Source organism: Gossypium hirsutum, chromosome A03, assembly GCF_007990345.1.
Source record: "Gossypium hirsutum isolate 1008001.06 chromosome A03, Gossypium_hirsutum_v2.1, whole genome shotgun sequence".
Taxonomy (NCBI): Eukaryota; Viridiplantae; Streptophyta; class Magnoliopsida; order Malvales; family Malvaceae; genus Gossypium; species Gossypium hirsutum.
This window is the reverse complement of record NC_053426.1, coordinates 2,690,097-2,715,014: the sequence shown is the minus strand read 5'-3', so window position 1 is coordinate 2,715,014 and position 24,918 is coordinate 2,690,097. Positions and strand designations below refer to the sequence as shown.

Genomic DNA, 24,918 nt, shown 5'->3' with positions numbered 1-24,918 from the left:
CGTATCGGGCCTTGTGGTGCACTGGCTTTAAAGCCCTCACTATTCCTTGCAGATGTCTCCCTAAACCTCTTCTCGCACGAACTCCCCTTCCTACAGTCAACTTGACACCCATTCTGGTATTTCTCGACAGTTTTGGCATCGGAATTCTATTTCCCTCAGCGACGAAAGTGGCATTGATGAATTCAAGGGATCGAAAGGAACATTCCACTGCATCCTTGCTTACTTCCAGGTATGGCGCATCAGCAGAGATAGATGCGATGATGTCTTCTTCGCCCTCGACTGTGACCAAACAGCCATCCATGATGAATTTCACTTTTTGATGGAGGGATGATGGGACTGCTCCAGCAGAATGAATCCAAGGTCTTCCCAAAAGGCAGTTATAAGAGGGTGTAATGTCCATGACTTGGAATTCGACCTCATAGATGTAGGGGCCCACTTCCAAAGGGATTTGATCTTTCCCATGACTTCACGCCTCTCCCGTCGAATGCCCTTACCGTGGAATGACAGGGCTTTAAGTAGACAAATCTATCGGTATTCTAGAAAGTGTAGCCAATGGCATAACATTTAATGCTGACCCATTATCGATGAGTACGTTCGGTATTATGTAGCCCTTGCAGCGGTCGTGATATGCAGCGCTTTCACCGAACCTCTACCATTTAGCGGTATCTCATCATCACTAAAAGAGATGAAGTTGTCCGCATTCAGATTGTTTACCCACCTATTAAGCTTTTCGACAGATATGTTGTTGGCCACGTAAGCTTGATTTAACACCTTCAATAAAGCGTTCCGGTGTGGCTCTGAATTTAACAGTAGAGATAGAACTGAGATTCGTACTGGCTGCTTGCTCAGTTGTTCCACCACACTATATTCGCTGTGCTTAATAAATTTCAAGAATTCTTGAGCTTCTTCCTCATTCACAGGCTTTTTAGTTTCTTGCACGGGTGGAATTTCTTACTCGACTTCGACCTCGTGCATCACTGCTTTCCCTTTTTGCTTCGAGTCGCTACTTTTCTTTACCGGTTCAACTTCTTTAGAATAGCATCATCCACTTCGAGTAAAATGACCTACCTCCCCAACATCTTCAATTATGGCTTTGGACTTTTCAACTTCCGGTGTAACGATATTAACATCATATCTCCACGGTACTGTTTTGTTGTCCTTATACGGGAAAGGAGATGGTACTTCAATTACCATCGTGGTTTCAATGGCTCTCTCATCGCGTCGTAATAAATTACCAACGGTCGATCAGCACTATAAGGGGGCCCTGATGATTGGCTATCAGAGACGCATAATCAGAGACGCATACTTCTCTTTCGTTGGCATCTTCACTCTTGTTAAGGACCTTGATCTCCTTATTATTCATCGGTCTTGAAGTAACCTTTTAAAGTCCTCGCACGACTGAATGTCGTGCCCAACAATCTCATGAAAATTGCAAAAACTTTGACCTTCTTCTCCAAAACTCTATCAGAGTGACAGAGCAATCCTTTCTTAACTAATACCTCCCAGATTTTCTGCAGAGGCGTCCTTATTTCTGCCACACATCTTCTGACCTTCCATTCATCCTCTTTCCCCACTGTGCTCACATTCCCTTCGGTATGGTTAGGGAACGGGTTCCCCGTGGCGTTACTAGCACTATTGAATCGTAGGATACCCGCGTCAATGAGTCCTTGAACTCTCCTTTTGAAAGCGAGACAGTTCTCAGTAGAGTGCCCTTGGTTCCCTGCGTGGTATGCACAACTAGCGTTTGGATCGTACCACTTTGGGTATGGAGGTTTAAGGGGTGCCATGTAATGGGGAGAAATTAGCTGTTTTTCTAAAAGTTTTGGGTACAATTCCCCATACGACACAGGGATGGGGGTAAATTGCGGTCTCTCGGGATTATGCCTTGATGGTCTTGGTTCGTTTCTGGGTTGGCTTTGGGCGGGTACCGTGTTTTTGGGAAAGTGGTGACGGGTCTTTGGTTGTTCGTGGCGTATACGGGGCAGGACGGATGTGGTGCTTGGTAGTAAGGGGTTTGAGGGGATAATGGAAATTCGAGGGTGGATAATCTCGAGGTCGGGGTTGATTAGGATACGTATTGGGAATGTAACGACTCCCAGTTCCCACCATGAGGGCTTCTGGCTCTTTCTTCCTTAAGGGTGCTGCTTTTCTTAAGCCTTCTGATCCTTCCATTCTACCGCTCTTGACGGATTCTCTATGAGTTCACCGGATATTACAATATCCGCGAAATCTTTCGTGGCACTTCCCACTAATTTGTCATAAAACGGTGCCTTTAAAGTATTGATAAAGAGAACGGTTATCTCCGTTTTTGTTAGTGGGGGTTCCACTTGAGTTGAGACGTCTCTCCATCTCTGCGCATACTGTCTAAAGGTCTCTGATGGCTTTTTCTCCATCATTTGCAAGGTCATACGGTCTGGCACCATATCCGATACATGCTTGTACTACTCGCAAAATGCTGACGCCAAGTCCTTCCAGGATCGAATTTTTCTCTACTAAGTTGATTGTACCACCGAAGAGCTGACCCTGTTAGACTATCTTGAAAGCAATGTATGAGTAGTTTATCCTCATTCACATAACCGGTCATCTTTCGACAGAACATAATGAGATGTGCTTTTGGGTACCTTGTCCCATCATACTTCTCAAAGTCAGGCACTTTGAACTTCGGAGGCAAAATTAGATCAGGTACCAAACTGAGTTCCTTGGCACCTAGTGCGGAGAAGACTTCAGTGCCTTCTATTGCTTTGAGTCTTTCCTCTAGACTCCTATATTTTGCGTCATGGTTATCCAATTTCAACTTGGCTACCTCTGCTGGGTCATCCAGATCTAGAACTAGTGGATTAGTAGGACTAGCCCCTGGGTTCGACGCTAACATTCCTTGCCCCAAATTAGTGGGTGGAGTAGGTGGCATAGGTCGATGTTCCAAGCCAGTGGGTTCCTCTTGAGTATACCCTCTTTGTATTGTATATGCGGGCGGTGGAGTGAATCCTGGGGGATAGAATGGATCCTGATCATGGTGAATTCTTGACCAGGTTCCATAACATCGGAGTTCTGCATGAGTCCCTTTCCTTTGACCAAAGTTGTCATCATCTCCATCATTTTAGCCATCTGATCTCTTTGCTCGAGCGATTCCTCTCGAGATCTCACCATTAGGTCTCTCGTCTCTTGTTGCGATTTGGCCAGTTGCTCTTGTAATTCCTTTTGAGCCTTTCCATCCTTTCAATTCTCTCATTGAATTCATTCTCCATTACTCTAGCTTGTCGGCGCGTTTTATACGGATGACGTGGTTCCAGTCTTGAAGTCTGGCAACTGCGAATTGTACGTTTTAATCTCAGCGAACGAGTATGGGATATGCAATGAATGAATTGATGCATGAATGAATGCATGAATGTCAAATGAATGTAAGTTATGAATGAAATGCAAGAAATTGGTGTTGATTTCAAGATAGCCCCATATTTAGGCATTTTATTTATCAACATAGTCTATTACACAAAGTTCTCATTTTTCCAACAGTTACACAAATTTCCTAGCCACATTGCCTTGTTTCTTCACTTGCTCTAAAAACTCTGATATGCTCGATCTTTGGCTCGGAGGGAATTGGCAACTGAGAACTTCGGCTTCATCTGATAATTGAACAACTTGCATAGCCGCTTTACGAATTTCATTGATCAAGAAGTCAAGTTGCATTTCTTTTTCTTTGAGAGTTCCTTCATACGCGTGAATGTCCCTATCGTACTGCTCACTCTTTTCTTCTAGAGCCTTCAAGAGGTTATCTAATTGTTGTTGACGAGATTGCAGCATATTTTCTAGATCTCGTGTTTTCCTTTTTAATTCTTGATGTTCAGACTGACTATTCGCCAATTTTGCAGTCACTATTTCATACTTGGCGTTCTTCCTTCTTAACTCTATCACAGCGCGCGCAGTCTTTTCCTCCTCTTTCTTTGCTTTTCCCTTCCAAAACTCTATTCCTCCCTTGATATTGCTAATTTCTTCCTTCCATTCTGCTGTCGACTTGCCCAACCCGCTATTCTTTATAATGTTTCTTAATTTCTTGTTTTCCAAATGAAGGTCCCTTAAGTCGTTTCTCACAATCTCGGCTTCTCTTTGTACTTTTTCAGTCCTGGACCTTTCAACCTGAACTTTAATCTTCAGTTGATAGTTTTCTTCTTGAAGGGCACTAAGGTCCCGAGACATCTTGGCCTTTTCTCGTTCGAATTCTTGTCTTGCCATTTCTAGCTCAGACGGCGTTTCCTCCGAGAAAGGATTCTGGATGGTGTAGTTTGTTGATGAGATTTGCTGACTATTTACCCGTTGTTTCCTCCATATGTCGTAATCTTGGGTAAGGGTATCAACATACAAAGCTAATTCCATGAAATGAATTTCCTTCCAATACTTTGCAGTGTCTCGGACTCTCTTCATATATCCTTCACCCGCGAAAGCGAACTCGAACTGTACTAATCCTCTAGTTGCGGGGAGGAATTGTCGCGAAGAAAATTGCCTTTGGACTAATAGCGGAGCATATCCAACTCCTCCCCATAACCCGAGTAAAGGTACCCAATCTTGGCTTCCACATTTGTATAGCAGAACTGAAGGACGGATCCAGGGTGCTCTCCATGTTATATTCTCGGCGCGAAGATTCTGAAAAACTGATACCCAATGTTGCTCGGTGACTTCCTTCGGCCATTCTTTATTGAGGTAAGCTTCTAGCGGGGAGAATGTTTTAGAAAACATATGGAACAGAGTGCGCTCTACCTTCCAGAAGTGACTCAAAATCCAAACATTGAGCAACTGCGCGCATCCGATAAATCGTCCCTCCCTTTTCTTCGACAACTACTCAGGGACCTGAAGGTCTCGGCTAGGATGGTCGGGACAGGGTTGATTCCTTGTTTTAACCTTTCGAAGAAATCAACTACTGCAACTTCGAGATGTCCGAGAACTTTTGGGAAAATGACCAAACCGTAAATGGCCAAAGCGAATAGATTTACCCTTTTCAGCATGTTGGGATGGTTCAGAGCCAAATCTCGTAGGGAGGACCATGGAATGCAAATGGTTTCATTCTTCTTCTTTATCTGTTTTTTGGCCCATGCATCAGTCATGTCTGTCAGTCTCACTAACTTTTTCTTGAAGGTCATCGGCTTAGGCTCCTTCACATATATTTTGCCGAATTGTACATTGTCGATGCGGAGTAAAGCAGCATACTCTTCTATGGTTGGAGTCATGTCTTCTTGATTGAAGGTGAAACACTGATAAGCTGGGTCCCAGAACGGAACCATGGCTTGAATCAACTGTTCGTCTACACGGATGGTGATCAGGTGAGCTATATCTCCATACCTCTCAGTGAAAATGTCTCTAGTGTCTGAATCCCACTGATTCCAAATTCGAACGAAATCCTCAAAGTTATTTTGGCGAACATTTACAGTTATATGTTCGGGCAAATTAGCGACACACCCTTCCACTAGACTATCCCCCTTTTCTCTCTGAATTTTTAGAGACCAGTCCCGAACCACGGCATTCTTCTCGGTTATTTGTGTAATTGACTCCTCCATCAGAAGCCCGTTTTTTTGGCAACCAACTTTTAATCAACACCTTCCTAATATGATGCCTATGATGCATGATGAAAATAAAAGTAAAAACAAACAAACTTGGTTAGTAAACACAACAAATATAATTTGAAAAACAAATTAAACTACCCAATCCAATTATTTTGCATAAACAGTGTAAATGAAAGGCAAAAGGCATTTTCCCCGTGTACTTATTTTGATGACTATAAGCGGACAGAGGTTCGGAATGGCTCTAATTGGATAGCTCGTATGGTTCACTATATGCGGTTTTGGTTCTAGGTGGGTACTCGAATCGTCTGCACTGTCATCTACTAAGATTAGTACAGAGCCTCGGTCATGGCCCATCATAGGCTTACGAGATCAATTCGAGGGATTACATTTACTTATGCCTATGCGGAGGGGCAAGTTAACTCACGAAAGCATAAGTCATATGTAACCCGAAAGTATTCACTAGCCTGTGCGGAGGAACGAGTTAACTCACGAAGGCGTAGCGTTTACTTTCTTTAACAGGGACGGAGCCCAGGTATAGAGCTCATGTTATGCAACATAAATGCACGTGCACGGTGTGTGGGGAGAAACTTGTAAACCTTTACGTTTTATTTAGAAAAACTAAACCAAAACTAAAACCGCAAAAATTTAAAGCTGAAAAACAACCTGATAAAACAAGTTAGAATATATACAACACGATGCAAATGCATGATTTTTTTGAAAACAAAAATTTAAGGATCACGACTAAATGTTAATTTGAACAAGAAATTTTGAAAATTTTGACAACACGCGTTTAACATTAGACTCGACTCTCGAAAAAAGGTCCCAGTGGAGTCGCCAGCTGTAGCGACCTAAAAATTGGGCACGGGCGCTAGTCGAAGTAATTATTGAAAATTTGAAAACTGAATCTCGATTTTATTTGAAAAATGAGTCGCCACCGATCTTTTTTTTCTAGGTGTGATCGGACACCTAATAAATTCTCTTTTTAGAAGAAAATTTTATTTTTAAATTTTCTAAAAAAGAGGTAATTTTAGGTCTACGTAAGAATCCAGAGAAAATTCGAGTTCGGGAGTCGGTTACGCGCGAGGAAGGTATTAGCACCCTCGCGACACCCAAAATTGGTATCTTGTTAAACGCGTGTTATCTTAATTTTCAAAAATACGAGTTCAATTTAATATTTAATCGTGATCCGATTGAAACACGAGAATTTATTGTTTTGAAAACACGAGAATTTTAAGACATAATATTTTTTTAAAACCAAAATTTATGAAACACGAGATTTTTTTTTAAAACACGAAAATTTTCAAAACCCCGAAATTTTTGAAAACAAGAGGATTTTTGAAATACGAAAAATTTTGAAAACACGAAAATTTTTGAAACATGGAAATTTTTGAAAACGAAAATTTTTGAAACACAAAAATTTTTAGAAGACACTAAAAATTTTGGAAAATGGATTTTTTTTTTGAAAACACTGGATTTTTTTACACAAATTTTTGATTTTTTATTAAACACGTATCGTATTTAACACGAATCGGTGATATTCACTCAACATAGCAATGAAATCAACGAATTAGTGTCAAATCGATTCATTGTCTTATTTTTAAAAACACGAATATATATTTTTTGAAACACGAGAAAAATTTTTGAAGGCACGAAAATTTTGAAAAATAGAATTTTTTTTTTGTAAATATGAGACTTTTTTTTAATATTTTTTATTTTAAAAAGGGCGTATCGATTTTAACGCGAACCGGTGATATTCACCCAACGTAGCGATGAAATCAACGATTTTATGTTAAATCGATTCGTTGCCTTATTTATTAAAATTATCTAAAATAAAATAAAATTAAAATTGAACTAAAATATAAATACCAAAATATAAAATATAAAGATGCATAAAATGTTAATAATATTATAAGGAAACAACATAAAAATACGATGGTTAAATTTAAAATAAAATAAACGAAATTACCGAAAAACTCCCGAAACACGAGCTTCGTCGAACGGGTTACACGAATTGAAACTCTTTTTTTTCTTTTTTTCTTCTTTTTCCTTTTTCCTTTTTTTCTTTTCTTTTTTTCTTCTTTTTTTCTTTTTTCTTTCTCTCTTTTTTCCTGGCCTGCTTCAAATTGGGCTGGGACTGTTGGGATTGGGCCGCGCGGGCTGCTGATGCTGGTGGGCTGCTGTGGCCTGCTTCTTTTTTCTGGGCTGTTTTTCTTCTTTTTTTTGGGGCCTTTTCTTTTTGGGCTGCTTTTTTTTGCTTTGGTTTTTTTTGGGCTGATTTGTTTTTTTTGTGTTGTTTTTTTTAATTAATTTTTTGGGCTGTTGGGTTTGGGTTTGGGTTGCTGCTGGGTCTTCTTGGGTCACGGGTTGGGTCGGGTCGGTTTGACCCGATTGTTAATTTTTTTTTTCTTTTTTTTTCTTTCTTCTTCTTTCTTCTTCTTCTTCTTCTTCTTCTCCTCCTACACGAACCCTAGCTGCCACCACCGCTTGCGCCGCTGCTACCTCCTCCGACGCCGGTACTCTTTCTTTTCTTCTCCTCTTTCTCTTTTCTTCTCTTTCTTCTTTTTTCCTTCGAAAAAATCTCTCTTTTTGCAAGTTTTTTTGATTTTTTTCGTGGGTGTGGGGGTTTGATTTTGGGGTTTTAAACCCATTTTATAGTTGATATTTGCTTCCTTTTTGCAGGTGGTAGGTGAAGAAGGAGCAGCCACCCATGTTTGTGGCCTGAAAATCTGGGAAGTGGGTGCCCCAAATCACGTAACCTGTCTGAAGGACCAAATCACAAATGCAGCAAAACTTCTGGGGCTAAATGTAATTTTTAGAAAATTTAGGATTAAAATGAAATTTAATGAAAGTTTAGGGGTCTAAGTGAAATTTAAAGAAAGTTTAAGGGTTAAAATGAAATTTAGGAAAAGTTTAGGGGTCAAAATGCAATTTTTATTTTTAAATTTTTTTTTTTGAAATTTTGAAAATTAAACACAAATTCTAGTCGGACAAAAATTTAGTGCTTACAGTTAGTATACTTGCATATATTTCATCTAAATTCAACATTGATATACTTATTTTCTCGACATGTCACATGTCTTTACTTACATAATTTCCTTGTATCAACATATCAATGATAATCATATATGTACATGTCATGAAACATATCATTCTCTTACCGTTTCTTCATAAGTATATATCATTCATTTCATTATATCAACATTTCATGTACCATATACTTTCCAAACCATGTGTCCATATAACATGTACAAATCATAATATAAATTCAATACAAAGATAAATGATTGACGAGCTCATTAATTCCATAATTTTCATGTTCTTCCATTTCTCATATTTATCCCGTTGAATTTCTCAAAATTTCGATGGATTTTCAGAGGTACACTTTTAGTGTACAATTTCGGGTCCATCAATTCGTACATATATGGGTATACCCTTTTTTCAGAGAGCACACTCTCGCGAACCTCATCCTTACAGCGGGATTACCAGTCCAGGCTAAATCCCCTGTAATATAAATTCATAGAGTATTGTCGGGATTACCAGTCCAGGCTAAATCTCCTGCAACGACAATTACTCTAATGAGCTTGGATCTGAATTACCAGTCTAGGCTAAATTCAGACCCTAATTCGGATTTACCCGTCCGAGCTAAATCCATTTTCCACATATTCTTCGGGAGGGCTATATCAGGATAGGATCACCCGCCCGGGCTAGATCCTTTTTACCGTCTCGAGCTATTTAACGAGAAGCTCATAAAGAGCAATATCGGGAAGCTAATCCGGGCTATAACGGGAAGCTCAATAGAGCCGAAATCAGGTAGTTCACAAAGAACCATATCGGGAAGCTCACGAAGAGCCTATCGGGAAGCTCCGGATAGCCATATATCGGAAAGTTCAAGCGAGCACTATTGGGAAGCTCATAAAGAGCCTATCAGGAAGCTCACGAAGAACCATATATCGGGACGCTCTTAAGAGCTATGGTGTGTCCACAACACATGCGGATCACAATCTATCGGGACGCTCTGAAGAGCTATAACGGGAAGCTCTCAAGAACCATATAACGGGAAGCTCGAGAGGGCTAATATCGGGATGCTCTTTCGAGCTATGGTGTGTTTGCAACATATGCAGAACTACAACCAATTCGGGAAACTTACATCCATCGATTTTCCTTTATTCAACGGGATTTATCATTTTATCGGGCATTATCAAATATCATATCAATTTCATATGCATGACAAAAATACAATTCACAAGTATAATCATGAATTCCATTCCATTCAACCGGGATTTATTTTCAATTTATATCGAGTATTATCAATATTTCATCAATTATCATGAATTGAACATTCAAATCATATTTTCATCACATAACCACATATTTCAAGTGTTTAAAAATACAATTCAAGTTACACAAGCTTACATCATTGATTGTTTGTGTTTATAATTTCATTAATCAGATATCTTTTCTTTTCCACGATCAAGTCTCGTATTTGTGTCGTCTGGATCTTTATAAATAAATTTGATCATCATTTTCATTCATTTCATATTCTAACGCATTTAATTAATGCTCTAGGAAAAAATACCATTTTGCCCCTAAACTTTTGATTAATGACGATTTCATCCTTAGGGTCAGGAAAATAAAATTCTTGCAACTTAATTCTTATTTCCAGCTATTATTATCATACATATCGATAACAGTCCATGAATTCTATAAAATATCAGATTTTTTTCATAATTTCAACACTTTTCAATTTAATCCCTAAAACATGTTTTCCCCCGATATTGAACTAAATTAATAATTTCATTAAATTTTGTAATTTAAATAATAAAATAATCCATTTCATGCAATTTGGTTATTTCTGACATTTTTATAAAATTTCTCATAAAGTTTTACTTTTATTCAATTTAGTTCTTGAGCCTAAAAATTGCAAATTAGCCATGCTAAATGAATATTCATACATTTTTTTCCTTCTCCTCCTCTCCATTCCACATTATTGGTATAAATAACACACTTGTAAGTAACCTTATCCATAATTTTCACTAATTACTTATGTGAATATTCAAGCTATCCACCCGTGTCATAGCCACTAAATTATTTATATCTGTAGCTACGGAACTAAAAATTAAGTTATGATAATTTTCCCTAAAACTAGACTCACATATAATCTTACCATAAAAATTTTATAATTTTTTGTTGGACCAATTAATACAGTTTATTCATTGAAGTCTCCCCTATTCTGCTGTCTGACAGTTCTGACCCTTCTTCACTAAAAATTAATTATCTCCTCGTACAGGATTCGAATGATGTTCTTGTTTATTTCTCTTGAAAATAGACTCATTCAAGATTCTAAAAATATAAATTTAAGCTCATAATTATTTTTATCCAATTTTTTATGATTTTACAAAGTCAGAACAGGGGAACCCGAAATCATTCTGACATTGTCTCACAAAATTCATCATATCTCATGATTTACAATTCCATTTCTTACATCATTTCCTCTATAAGAAACTAGAATTAATAAGATTTAATTTAATATTTTATTCATCCTCTAATTAGATTTCTACAATGTTTGATGATTTGTCAAAATTAGACTACTGCTGCTGTCCAAATCTGTTTTAGTGCAAGGTATTAATTACCATGTTATAACACTCTTATTTTCTTTTTCTACACCATTTCTCATCACTTTCTCTTATTTTCTCTTCACTAACATATCAAGAACATAGGATCTTATGTAAGAAAACTCTACTGTAACATTATTTCCATGCTTTGTCAATAATAACAAACTTAAAAACATACTGAAATCTTGATGTACTTACCTTGTTCTATTGATACCAATCTTTAACTTGATTTTCTCTCTCCCCAGCTTCTATTTCTTGAATCCAACTTGATATTCAAACTCTCATGGTCTCCTTAACATTTTTCTCTCTTAGTAACTATGGAAATTCTTTTGATTTCTAGGTGAAAATGGTGAATTTTTTGTGGAAGGACCAAATTGTAAAGAAAAGAAAATTTCTTTCTTTTCCTTCTCTTCTAACATTAGTTGCATGCATGGAAAGATGATGAAAATTCTTCATCTTTCCTTCCTTTTATACTAAATAATTAATAATAAAATAATAAAATAATAAAATATCTCATTAAAATAATATATATCTAATTAAATAATCATAAAATATCATCAACATCATCATTACTTTCTAGATTTCTCTCTCTTCCAATTAACCATTTTGCCTTTTATTATCTTTTAAAATTCCATCTTGAGTCATCATTTAATTTGATAAAATTACAATTTAGTCCCTCATAGTTCTTCACCTATTCAATTTGGTCCTAATTCATCCATTTTTCTTATTTTCTAGATCATTCCACTCTTAAAATATTTACAGTATTGGTCCTTCAAATTTTTCATATTTACATTTTAACCCCTCAAATTTTGAGTATTTACTCTTGTGCAACAAAACTTTTCTCACTTTTACAATTTAGTTCTTTCTTGAATTAATAGATCATAATATAATTCTCAATATTGACAGAACTCAAAATTTCCCTTTTTGTCACTTTATTTCCTTATTTTACTATATCAAGGATAATATCTTACTGTAAAAATTTTCAGGGTTTAACATTGACCGTACCGCCATCATTCCTCTGTCACAACACCGTTCGACCTCCCATCCTCTTTAGAAACTGCTACTACCTCAAGCCCAAATGACAACTGCTCCGATCTTGTAACACCCCTAACCCGTATCCACTGCCAGAACAGGGTTTCAAAGCATTACTACCATTTACAGATCATTAAAAAAAATTTAAATACTTACCGATTCAATGCATCATATAAATAAATATATTACCATTCAATCAACAGTTTTGACACTTGTATAAGCATCAAACAGCAGCATTGTTAGTATACTTGCACATATCTGATATAAATTCAACATTGATATATCTATTTTCTCGACATATCGCACTTGAGTTTAATAATAGTCTCAACTTACATAATTTCCTTGTATCAACATATCAAAGATAATCATATATGTACATGTCATGAAACATATCATGCTCTTACCGTTTCTTCATAAGCATATATCATTCATTTCATTATATCAATATTTCATAGAGTATTGTCGGGATTACCAGTCCAGGCTAAATCCCCTGCAACGACAATTACTCTAATGAGCTTGGATCTGAATTACCAGTCCAGGCTAAATTCAGACCCTAATTCGGATTACCCATCCGGGCTAAATCCATTTACACGTATTCTTCGGGAGGGCTATATCAGGATAGGATCACCCGTCCGGGCTAGATCCTTTTTACCGTCAATTCCTTTTCAGAGATCCATCGAATTTTCCTTTCATTCAACCGGGATTTCTTCCTCTTTTATCAAATATGTCAATGTTTCATAAAATTTCATATAATGAACATTCAAATCATATTCATATCAAAAACATGCATTTCAAGCATTTAAGAATATAATTCAAGTTACATGAACTTACCTCATTGCTTGTTTGTGTTTATAATTTCAGTAATCCGATATCTTTTCTTTTCCACGATCAAGTCTCATATTTGAGTCGTCCGGATCTTTATAAATAAATTTGATCATCATTTTCATTCATTTCATATTCTAATGCATTTAATTAATGCTCTAGGTAAAATTATCATTTTGCCCTTAACTTTTAATTAATGACGATTTCGCCCTTAGGGTCAGGAAAATAAAATTCTTGCAATTTAATCCTTATTTCCAGCTATTATTCTCATATATATATTGATAACAGTCCATGAATTCTATAAAATATTAGAATTTTCCATAATTTCAACACTTTTCAATTTAATCCCTAAAACATGTTTTCCCCCGATCTTGAACTAAATTAATAATTTCATTCAATTTTGTAATTTAAATAATAAAATAATCCATTTCATGCAATTTGGTCATTTCTGACATTTTTACAAAATTGCCCATAAAGTTTTATTTTTATTCAATTTAGTCCCTGAGCCTAAAATATGCAAATTAGCCATGCTAGATGAATATTCATACACATTTTTCCTCCTCCTCCTCTCCATTCCACATCCTTAATGTAGATAACACACTTGTAAGTAACATTATCCATAATTTTTATTATTTACTTTTATGAATATTCAAGCAGTCCATCTATGTCATAGTCACTAAATTATTTATATATGGAGCTCTAGAACTCTAAATTAAGATCCGATAATTTTCCTTGAAACTAGACTCATATATATTCTTACCATAAAATTTTCAGAATTTTTGGTTCATTCAATAAGTACAGTTTATTCTTTAAAGTTACCCCTATTCTGCTGTCTGACAGTTGTGACCCTTCTTCACTAAAAATAAATTATCTCTTTATACAGAATTCAAATGATGTTCTTGTTTGTTTCTATTAAAAATAGACTCATTCAGAATTCTAGACATATAAATTTAAGTCCCTAATTATTTTTATTCAATTTTTATAATTTTTCAAAGTCAGAACAGGGGAACCCGAATTCATTCTGACCTTGTCTCACAAAATTCATTATATCTCAAAATTTACAAATCTATTACTTACAACGTTTCTTCTATGAGAAACTAGACTCAATGATATTTAATTTGATATTTTTTTACAAATCTATTACTTACAACGTTTCTTCTATGAGAAACTAGACTCAATGATATTTAATTTGATATTTTTTTAATCTTATAATTCGATTTATACAATTTATGGTGATTTTTCAAAGTTAGTCTACTGCTGCTGTCCAATACTGTTTTAGTACAAGATATTAATTACCATGTTATAACATCCTTATTTTCTTTTTCTACACCATTTCTCATCACTTTCTCTTATTTTCTCTTCACTAACATATCAAGAACATAAGACCTTATGTAAGAAAACTCTACTATAACATCATTTCCATGTTTTATCAATAATAACAAACTTAAAAACATATTGAAATCTTGATATACTTACCTTGTTCTATTGATACTAATCTTTAACTTGATTTTCTCTCTCCTCCAGCTTCTATTTCTTGAATCCAACTTGATATTCTAACTCCCCATGGCCTCCTTAACATTTCTCTCTCTTAGTAGCAATGGAAATTCTTTTGATTTCTAGGTGGAAATGGTGAAGTTTTGGTGGAAAGACCAAATTGTAAAGAAAAGAAAATTTCTTTCTTTTCCTTCTCTTCTAACGTTGGCTGCATGCATGGAAAGATGATGAAAATTCTTCATCTTTCCTTCCTTTTATACTAAATAATAATAAAATATCTCATTAAAATAATATATATCTAATTAAATAATCATAAAATATCATCAACATCATCATTACTTTCTAGATTTCTCTCTCTTCCAATTGACCATTTTGCCCTTTATTATCTTTTAAAATTCCATCATTGAGTCATCATTTAATTTTGGTAAAATTGCAATTTAGTCCCTCATAGTTCTTCACCTATTCAATTTGGTCCTAATTCATCCATTTTCCTTAGTTTCTAGATCATTCCACTCTTAAAATATTTACACTATTGGTCCTTCAACTTTTTCATATTTACACTTTAACCCCTTAAATTTTGAGTATTTACTCTTGTGCAACAAAACTTTTCTCACTTTTACAATTTAGTCCTTTCTTGAATTAATATATCATAATATACTTCTTAATATTGACATAACTCAAAATTTCCCTTTATGTCACTTTATTTCTTTATTTTACTATATCAAGGATAATATCTTACTGTAAAAATTTTCAGTGTATTACAGATCTCCTTTGTTTCCCCAAACCCAAACATTGTCGTCCGCCACTGTGAACCGTTGCCGTGAGCAACCATAAATAGATGCCGTTTGTTTCTCAAACCCAAACGCAGGCTAAACAAATAAATTACTAATTCAAATTTATCATACTAATTTTTTTTTTCCTTTTTTTTACTTTAAAAGAATTTATAAATTTATATACACTCTAATTAACAAAATTTAATTTAACATGTTTATTATTTTAATTTAATTTAAATAGGTTTATTAAATTCAATGCTCAACCTATTAATATACCCATCAAAATTTCCCATTCTCTTGACCACATATTGTTGGGATGAGTGTTCACATAATTTTTCAACATCAAATATACAAGCTTCACAACAAACAAAGTTATCTATAGTGCAAATAATAGTATAGTTTCCCAACAAATGAAAAAAAAAAGGTTCTTTAATATATCAAAACTAACATATAATTTTTCATACATATCAAAATAAGACAACTAACTATACTGACAAATGCACAATACAAAAATTGGGACCATGTGTCTATTTCACAGACAGTGTTTACTGAAGATTCACCAGAAAGCTTTCAAGAAAGGGACCATGTGTCTCTTTTCAACAATCACAACGCAATTCACATATGAAGACAATTCCATGCTTACCTTGCTGCTTTTATAACCACAACAAATTTCAATGTTTCTGTAACAATATTTGTGGGATTTAGGGATTCTAAGGGTTTTGTGATTTCTAGATTAAGTATATTTAAATCGTGTTTATTTGAGATTAGTGTAAAAATAATAATGATAGTAAGATTAGATATTGTAGTAATATTGTACTGTAAAATAAAACAAAAACTAAACGCACCACACTGAAAGTAAACGCCCATTCAAAAGGGCATTTAATGTTTCACGGTTGAAGCTTCATTACAACAAATGTGAAGATGGGTTGATCAAAGAAATTTTTGTTTAGGTTTTGTTTTCCAACAAATTTTATTTATTTATTTTGGCTATAAACTTTTTTCTCTTTTTTGTGATTTTAGGGTTCAATTGGGTGCAAAACAATTCGAAGGAGTTGAATTGATTTTTTGGAAAAAAATTAAGAGCTTATTGTACCAATAAGTCTTCCTAAAAATATTTTGCAAGTTTTTAAAACTGGATTAGTGGTTGAACTAATTAAACCATCGGTTCGTCGGTCCAGATGGTTCAAGTAAATAAATAATTAAAAAATTTATAAAAATAAAAAAAGAAGAAGATAAAAACTAGTTTAACTAATTTTTTAACTTGATTTGTACTAGTTCTAAGCTCAATTAGTCTTAAGCCTTTCTCTAAACAATATTATGCCGATCAATTCTCGGTCTAATCGATTTGATCGACTAATTCAGTTCAAATAAATATGATATTTTGATATTTTTTTTGAAGTGAAGAAGAAAATGAGATAATAAATTAAATTTTTTTTAATTAATAGAAATTAAAGGAGAATTGAAATAAATAATTTAAATTATTTTTCAATACATGAGGTATAATATGATTGGTAGTTGAAGACATGTGGTATAATCTAATTTGTTGAGATAAAAAACTTAACGAGTGTTAGTCAAATACCTAAAAGAAGTACCAATTTAACTTACGGTTGTTAAGTTTAGGTACCTGTTAGATCCAGAAAAAGCTAAATGCCAAGTAGGTACATATTACCAAGTTTAATAATACTATATTGTTGTTGAACAAGTGTGTGTGCCCTTAGTTGGTATCATGATCAACTAAAAAGTACTAAAATGCCCTTCATATAGAATATAAGTTACATTGCAATGACGGCACTAAAAAAATATTTTTTTATTCCCAACCCAATCAGCAAGCAATGATTACACAATCAGGGGCGAAGCCAAAAGGGGGTTGGCATGGGCCCCGGCCCCCCTAAAATGTAAAATTGCATTTTAAGTCCTTAATTTTTTTAAAAAAATTTTAAATTAGTAAATGTATAATTACACTTTGCCCCCTTAAAATTATAAAAATTCGATTTAATTCTTTATAAATTATAAATATATAAACTATAAAAAATTAAAATTTCATCCGGCTCTCCCTAAAAAAATTTTCTGGCTTCGCCCCTGTACACAATGATGCATTTTGGTGCCGACCATCAGAGTGTCGGCATCGCCTGACATTGTAGATTACAGGTTATTTTCGTTATAAGTTTTGAACCGAGTCATTTTCATAAATAATAAAATTTTCGAGTCCTTTTTGAAAAAAGAGAGTCTTTGTTAGATCTTTTAATTTCCTTCAAATCAGTATATTATGAGTACAAAACAGAGGTTTGTACCCTCAAGTTATGATCAAAATACTAAAGTTGCAGTATGTGAAAGTCTAAACCGTAAAGCTTGCCAAAAATAAACTTTAAACTTTTTTTTCTGAAATTATTTCCTAAATTAATAATAGATAAAACATAAGTATAAATAATATAATTATTATCATAACTAGCATAAGGTGAAAAATATAACTAATAAATAGGGAAATTAGGCAATTATCAATAGTTTACGATTTTCTTTTGTAAAGCTCAAGATCAGTTAATCTTGGTGTGGGAATCAGATGTAAAGGGTTCTTTTTACCCATAATGATTCCAAATTTACCAGAAAGGTCAACCTTTTCGCCTTGGGGCAATTTCCACTCAAAAGAATGCAGCAATGATGCCAATATGAAAGATAACATCTTCTCCCCCAAGTTAATGCCTGGACACTTTCTCCTTCCGGACCCGAACGGTAAATACCGAAAATCATTTCCACGGAAATCTAATTTTCCAGGATCATTTAAAAACCTCTCAGGTTGAAATTTCATAGGATTGTCCCAAATATTAGGGTCCCTGTGAATGGACCACGTATTTAGGAACACCCTACTACCCTTTGGTATGGTATAGCCACCCATAGTGAGCGATCGGGCTGAACATCGGGGAACAAGGAGCGGCAATACTGGATGTAATCGGAAGGTTTCCTTTATCACTGCATTTAGGTATCTTAAATTAGGCAAGTGAAACTCTTCAACAGTGTTGTTTACCCCAATGACATCATTTAATTCTTTCTTCACTTTCTCCATTATTTCTGGATGTTGCATCAGCTCTGACATTGCCCACTCTGTTGAACCCGAAGTAGTATCTGTTCCAGCTACCACAATGTTCTAATTTAAAATACATTAGCACCCAAAACAAATAAAAGGAAGAAAAAAAAAAGATAGTTAAAAACATAGAAACTTACTACTAGGATACCCTTGATTTGATTCATTGTAAGTGATGAAGGGCTATCTTGGTTCTTATGTAAATCCAAGAGCATCTGTAACACATCAGATTTTGTTCACCCGTTTCCTTCTTCATTCTTTCTTCAATCACTGAATCCAAAAATTCATTGAACGATTGACGGATTTTCTTCATTCCCCTCTCAATGCCTTGTATGTCAAACCAAGCAATCGATGGAAAAATATCGGAAATGTTTGGTTTTCCCAATAACACCATTATCTCTGCAAAAATCTTTTTGAACTGACTCTCCACGATAGTCCTTTGCTCTCCTTGGATTTCGCCTCCCCACACCATGTTGCCGATCAAACTGACTAACGTACGAAATGCCAATTCACCGACATCAATCGGCTTACCAACATTTTCATACACATCCCCCACCATTTTCATCACTTTTTCTCGCCGTAGATCATAACAGATATTAAGATTAGCGTTGCTAAGCATATCGGATGCGAGAATTTTGCGCTTGTTTTTCCAGCTGGGATTGCTGTAAGAGTCGAATGCAATATCATTGGAGCCGTAGGTAATAATCTGTGCAGCAATGGGAGGTTCTCGCTCTGAAAAGGCTATATCATGGTCACGAACCACTTCTTTTACAAGCGATGGAGAGCTAATTACGACGATTAGCTTGTTTCCAAGCCAAAGTTTGTAGATAGGACCGTAAACTCCGGCCAACTCCGTAAAGACCAGATGGAGATTATCGAATCCAAGAAATGGAATATACCCCACTACTGGCAACCCACGGGGACCAGGCGGTAATGGAGCCATCGGTTTCCTTGCCTTTAGAAATAGGTACCAGAGTGAAAGCCCCAACATGGCAACCAGAAATGGGAAAGCTGCTGGTAAGAATCCATCTTTCTGGTTGCCACCATTCAACAGCCATGAAAGCAAGCTGTAAGCTGTTTGGAACATCTTTTTCGCTTTTGTGAGGAAAACCAGGAAATTTTTACACTGAGATTTACCCGGTAAGTGCAGTGCCTACTAAGAAGTGACCATAATTTATAGTACTAAAATAGCATTCAGCACACCAGGATTGAATTATCGGCGTCCATGATTTATTTTGTTTCTTTTTTCAATTCATTTTTAATTTAATTTAATTTAATTTATTTTATTTTATGCAAGAATTTATAAAGTGAATTTAAAATATTTATATAACATATTTCGGTGAATTATTAATCTAACTAATTTGATTTAGTTGATTAATTGAAATATGCTGACCCAAAATTTTCTAATCGATCCCTATATCTTTGCTGCTGTTGATGATGATGTTCCTCTTGCATCATTTGTTCCTCAAGTGGCAAGAAAGCGGACAAAGAGACCTAATCTCTATTTCGTCTCTTTCCTTAATAAGAAGATTTATTACAGCAAAATTGAAGAAGCTTTCTTCTTATTTTATCTCTATCTTATCTCTTTCCTTGATAAGAAGACATGTATTAATGTATTTGCTTACAGATTTTGTATGATTATTCAATAAATGAACTTATTTCTCTATGTATAATTAAATCACTAAATTTTCATTGAAAATGTACTAATGAAAAAGTGTTAGTATATTATTACGAGATATTATCTTTTAATAATTTGATTTCTATGTAACTATTATTGTATAGATGTATATGTATATTCTTGAGTTCTATCAATAAAATTTAAGAGATTACCCATTCTTGTCATGGTATCTAAATAAGGTTTTTGAATTTTTTTTTTCTTTCATCATTCTAAATGGCTGGCAATGAGTGTTCTCTTCCTCCACCACCATTAGAGCAAATGACACTTCCTGACTTTATTATTGAGCAATATATATATATATAGCCTTGATGTCTATCAATAAAATTTAAGAAATTACCTTATTCTTGTTAGAAAGAGTTCATTTTTAAAATTTTACGAGATTAAAGTTACAACAAGCATGAATAAGCTTAAGCTTAAATCATATTTTATGTTGTTAAGACTATAATGAATTATTTAGTAGATAGGACCTCATAAACATAAAATTGGATCTAAACTACGTAACCAATTAATTTTATTCATCATTTTTATTTCTCTATTACTTTTTTTAATTTTTAGTGTTTTCTTAAGTTGCAACTAACATGCAGCTTAACCCGTCATTCAACACTTTTATAGTTATAATTATTAATAATGTTCTTCTCATCAACTAGTGGCCAAACTAGGAGGTTGACAGGGCCCGACCCCAGCTCGATTTTTTTATATAGTCCTTTTAAATTTTTTAAAATTTTAAATTAATAAAGGTAAAATTACACTTTACCCTTTTAAAAATATAAAAAAATTGATTTAATTCTTTAAAAATTTTAAAGATATAGCCTATTAAAATAGTGAAATTACAATTTTTTCTATTGTAAAAATTACAATTTAATTTCAGCTCTCCCTAAAAAAAATTCTAATTTTGCCCCTGTAATCAACCTTATAGTAATATTAAATATATATATATATAGATCTAATACATTTGTTTCATGTTTTTTTATAACAAGTAATTAATAAAAAATAAAAAATAATTACAACTGTGTTAATAAGACTTTTTTTTTTATCAAAATAGATAGGTTTCAAGTTTCTTTAGGATAAAAATTTATTAATCAATATAAATTAATCAGAATTATATTATTTTATTAATAATATTTTCATTATTAGTGTTACGATTACTAACTTAACGTTGATATATAAAGATAAAATAGAAATTGCTGTTAAATTCTACCCGATAGAAAATTATGACAAACCAAATTTGAAGAAAAAGTAAATTTCTCCTCGAATTACATTGGCCGGAATGTATTATTCACGTATCTTATTTTCTAAGCTTTTAACTTTCGCAGATAGAAATTGCTGTTAAATTCTACCCGATAGAAAATAATGACAAACCAAATTTGAAGAAAAAGTAAATTTCACCTTGAATAACATTGGAGTTCAAACAAGGTGGCTGGAAAGTATTACCAAATAGCTTTTAACTTTTGCAAAAATAAGCAACGAAATTGTAACGCGATGAATATAATATATTATTAATAAGTGTTATCGATTAAATCTTAAATTAATTGATATTAATATCATTTTAAGTATTATATTAAATATAAATGTCAGTATAAGAGTTAAAATACATTTTACTACTCCTTAAAAATCTATTAGTGTAGAGCCGTACTGCAAAATACTAACTTATTTTGTGTCCTTTCAACCCTCAATACTGACATCACTACAGAAGAAAACAAACCAAAAATATTTATAAAGTTAAGAAGATGACTGGAAGTGTTGGGCAGGTTGGTGCCGGCAATGGAAAGCCATTGTTTTGGTGCTGCCATTCCTATATCCTTTGGAGCCAACGTAAGAGATTGAAGAAGCCCACATAGAATAATGGATTATTATTGGATTTTTATGTTGAAAAATATGGATATCACATATATAATAAGTGTAATTATATGTTATTATTTACTATCATGATAGGTTAGCCCAAATTAAAAGTAATCTAATTTGGTTAAAATTTTATTGGGTTTTAATTTTTAAATAAAATATGGGTCAAATATGTGTAGATACTCTAGTAATTGAATTCTAATCAAATTCTGATTAATGATGGGCTAATTAGAATTTAATTAGAACTAATATGCCAAGGTTATAAATATTAAGGTTATGGTTCTCAAATTATACACAAGATATTTTTTCTAATATCTCATCATTAAGAAAAAGAGAGCAAATATTCTCTAAATTTCTTATGTGCTAATTTGGAAGATCAAAACCCCGAGATCCAGAAAATTTCAGGAATCCCTGGATTTAGGTACTCTTCCGCATACAGTTCTGTTATTTATTTATTCTTGATAATTTGACATGATAGATCCTAGTTTACAGTTCTAATTTTATATTAGATATTATTTAAAATTCTAACAAGTGGCATCCGAGGTTTGTCATGTTGAATCATTGAGAACGAATTGATTCTTTATTAATTTTGGATTGATTCATTTTTTAGATCATTGATTCATTTTTTAGATCTTATAGATTTGATATTTCTATGTTGAATCTTTGAAATTCTTGTAAATATTTTTTAGGTTTTGGTTAATAATGATTCAATCTTTTTAGGGTTATTTTTTATTTGATTTCCATTCAACAATGAATCTTGGATTAAATATGGTTTTGATCTTTTAAGATTTTCTTGTTTAGAATTCTTTAATTACAATTGCATAATTTAACATTCTTGATAATCTTGATTTATTATATGTAAATCTTAATTTATAATTTTCAGATTAATTCTGCAAATCTAATAATTTATTTTACATTAATTTTTATGGCATTATGTAAATTATTTTGCTTGTTTTAGCATGTATGCGCATATAAAACAACGCAAAATACAAGCTGCCTGAGGTTAAAATCTAGTTTACTATTTGTATATTATGCTTTTGCTCATGATTATGCTTAATAATGAATAAATGAAAGTTGTTAAGATGTTTTTTTCACACTATTTGTTTTAAATTTTCCATTCATGGTTGAATGTATATGAAATTATTATCTTTTCACTACACCAGAACAGACTTTTAGCGGCGCTTTTAGCGGCGATTGGACAACAAACGCCGCTAAAAATTAAGCATTAGCGGCGATTAAAAAAAACGCCGCTAAATATCAGTATTACCGGCGCTTTTACAAAAACGCCGCTAATAATGAGCATTAGCGGCGTTTCTTAAAAAGCGCCGCTAAAAACCTAAACCAAACGACGTCGTTTTTCTTAGTTTTCGAGGCTTTGGTGGCGTTTTGGAGAAGCGCAAGTAATTCTCAGGGCTTTAGCAGCGTTTCTTAAAAAGCGCCGCAAAAGACCTAAGCCCAACGTCATCATTTTCTTAGTTTTCGAGGCTTTGGTGGCGTTTTCGGGAAAGCGCCGCTAATGCTCAATGTTTTAGCGGCATTTTTTAAAAATCGCCACAAAAAACTGAAGCCCAACGACATCGTTTTTCTTAGTTTGGGAGGCTTTAGTGGCGTTTTTGTAAAAGCGCCGCAAAAAGCCTAAGCCCAACGACATCGTTTTCTTAGTTTTCGAGTCTTTGGTTGGGGATTTTGCGGCGTTTTTTAAGAAGCGCCGCTAATGCTCTAGTTTTTAAGAAAATATTAATTAAAATATTTTAAATTATTTAGTAAAAAATAATGACACGTACAAGAAATTTTGAAAGTAAAAATAAATAAAAATATTTATTAAAAACGGGAAAAATGAAGAGACTGTTGTTTAAAATAATTTTAAATTAAGTTTATTGGGTACAGGAATGGTTATTTTTAATTTATATATTAAATAGTTTCTTATATAATCGTAAAAGAGATAGTATTATTTTTAAAATATTGAATTAATTATCATTATAGTTTAGGGTTTATGGTTTAAGGTATAAGATTTAGGGGTTAGGGATTATGTAGGTTTTATGGTTTAAGTGTTTAGGGTCGGAGTTTAGGGTTTAATTAAGGTTTATGCAAATTATGGGTTTAGTGATTATGGTTTACAGTTTAGGGTTTACGAGTTGGGGTTTAAGGTTTACGGGTTGGGGTTGGGGTTTAAGGTTTACGGGTTGGAGTTTAGGGTCTAGGCTAGGTTTAGGGATTATGATTTGGGATTAGGGTTTAAGGGATTTAAGGGTTATGTGTTAAGGGTTTAGATTGATTAGTGTTATCTAATCAAGCTTTTTTGACCCTTACTTGTAGGGTTCTTAGAATGTCATATGTTCGTGGACGTGTTTGAAACAAGTTTTAGACACGAGTACTTGAAGTAATTAAAATTAAGATCATCCTTTAGCGGCGCTATGTCAAAAACGCCGCAAAATGTGATTCTGTTTTAATAAAACGCTGCCGTGGTGTAGGATTTATTAGTGGCGTTTTTTGTAAAACGCCGAAAACGTCAGCCTTTAGCGGCGCTGCGTTGGAAACGCCACAAAATTTCAATGGGTTATAATAAAAACGTTGCCGTTTTGTTGGATTTTGTGTTGACCGAAACGAAATCGTTTTTATGTTTTTAGTGGCGTTTTTGTTAAAACGCCGGAAAAGATCTTGCTTTAGCGGCGCTTATCTTAAAACGCCGCAAGAATGTTATTTTGTGTTTACCAAAACGTGACCGTTTTTTTATGTATTTAGTGGCGTTTTTATTAAAACGCCGCAAAAATGTTATTTTGTGTTTACCAAAACGTGACCGTTTTTTATGTATTTAGTGGCGTTTTTGTTAAAACGCCGCAAAAGATGTTACTTTAGCGGCGCTTCTTTTAAAATGCCACAAAAATGTTATTATGTGTTTACCAAAACGTGACCGTTTTTTTATGTATTTAGTGGCGTTTTTGTTAAAATGCCGCAAAATATGTTACTTTAGCGGCGCTTATCTTAAAACGCCGCAAACAATGTTATTTTGTGTTTACCAAAACGTGACCGTTTTTTATGTATT

General features: G+C 33.8%; 1 protein-coding gene across 1 annotated transcript; it reads right to left on the bottom strand.

The window, feature by feature from the left end:
* Positions 1–17,703: 17,703 nt before the first annotated feature.
* On the bottom strand, positions 17,704–19,647 carry LOC107963702 (labd-13Z-ene-9,15,16-triol synthase, chloroplastic). Its single transcript, XM_016900136.2, is given in 3 exon segments — positions 17,704–18,421; positions 18,499–18,614; positions 18,617–19,647. Coding segments are annotated over 3 exon segments (1,581 nt in total). The 5' UTR covers positions 19,446–19,647; the 3' UTR covers positions 17,704–17,785.
* Positions 19,648–24,918: the final 5,271 nt, after the last annotated feature.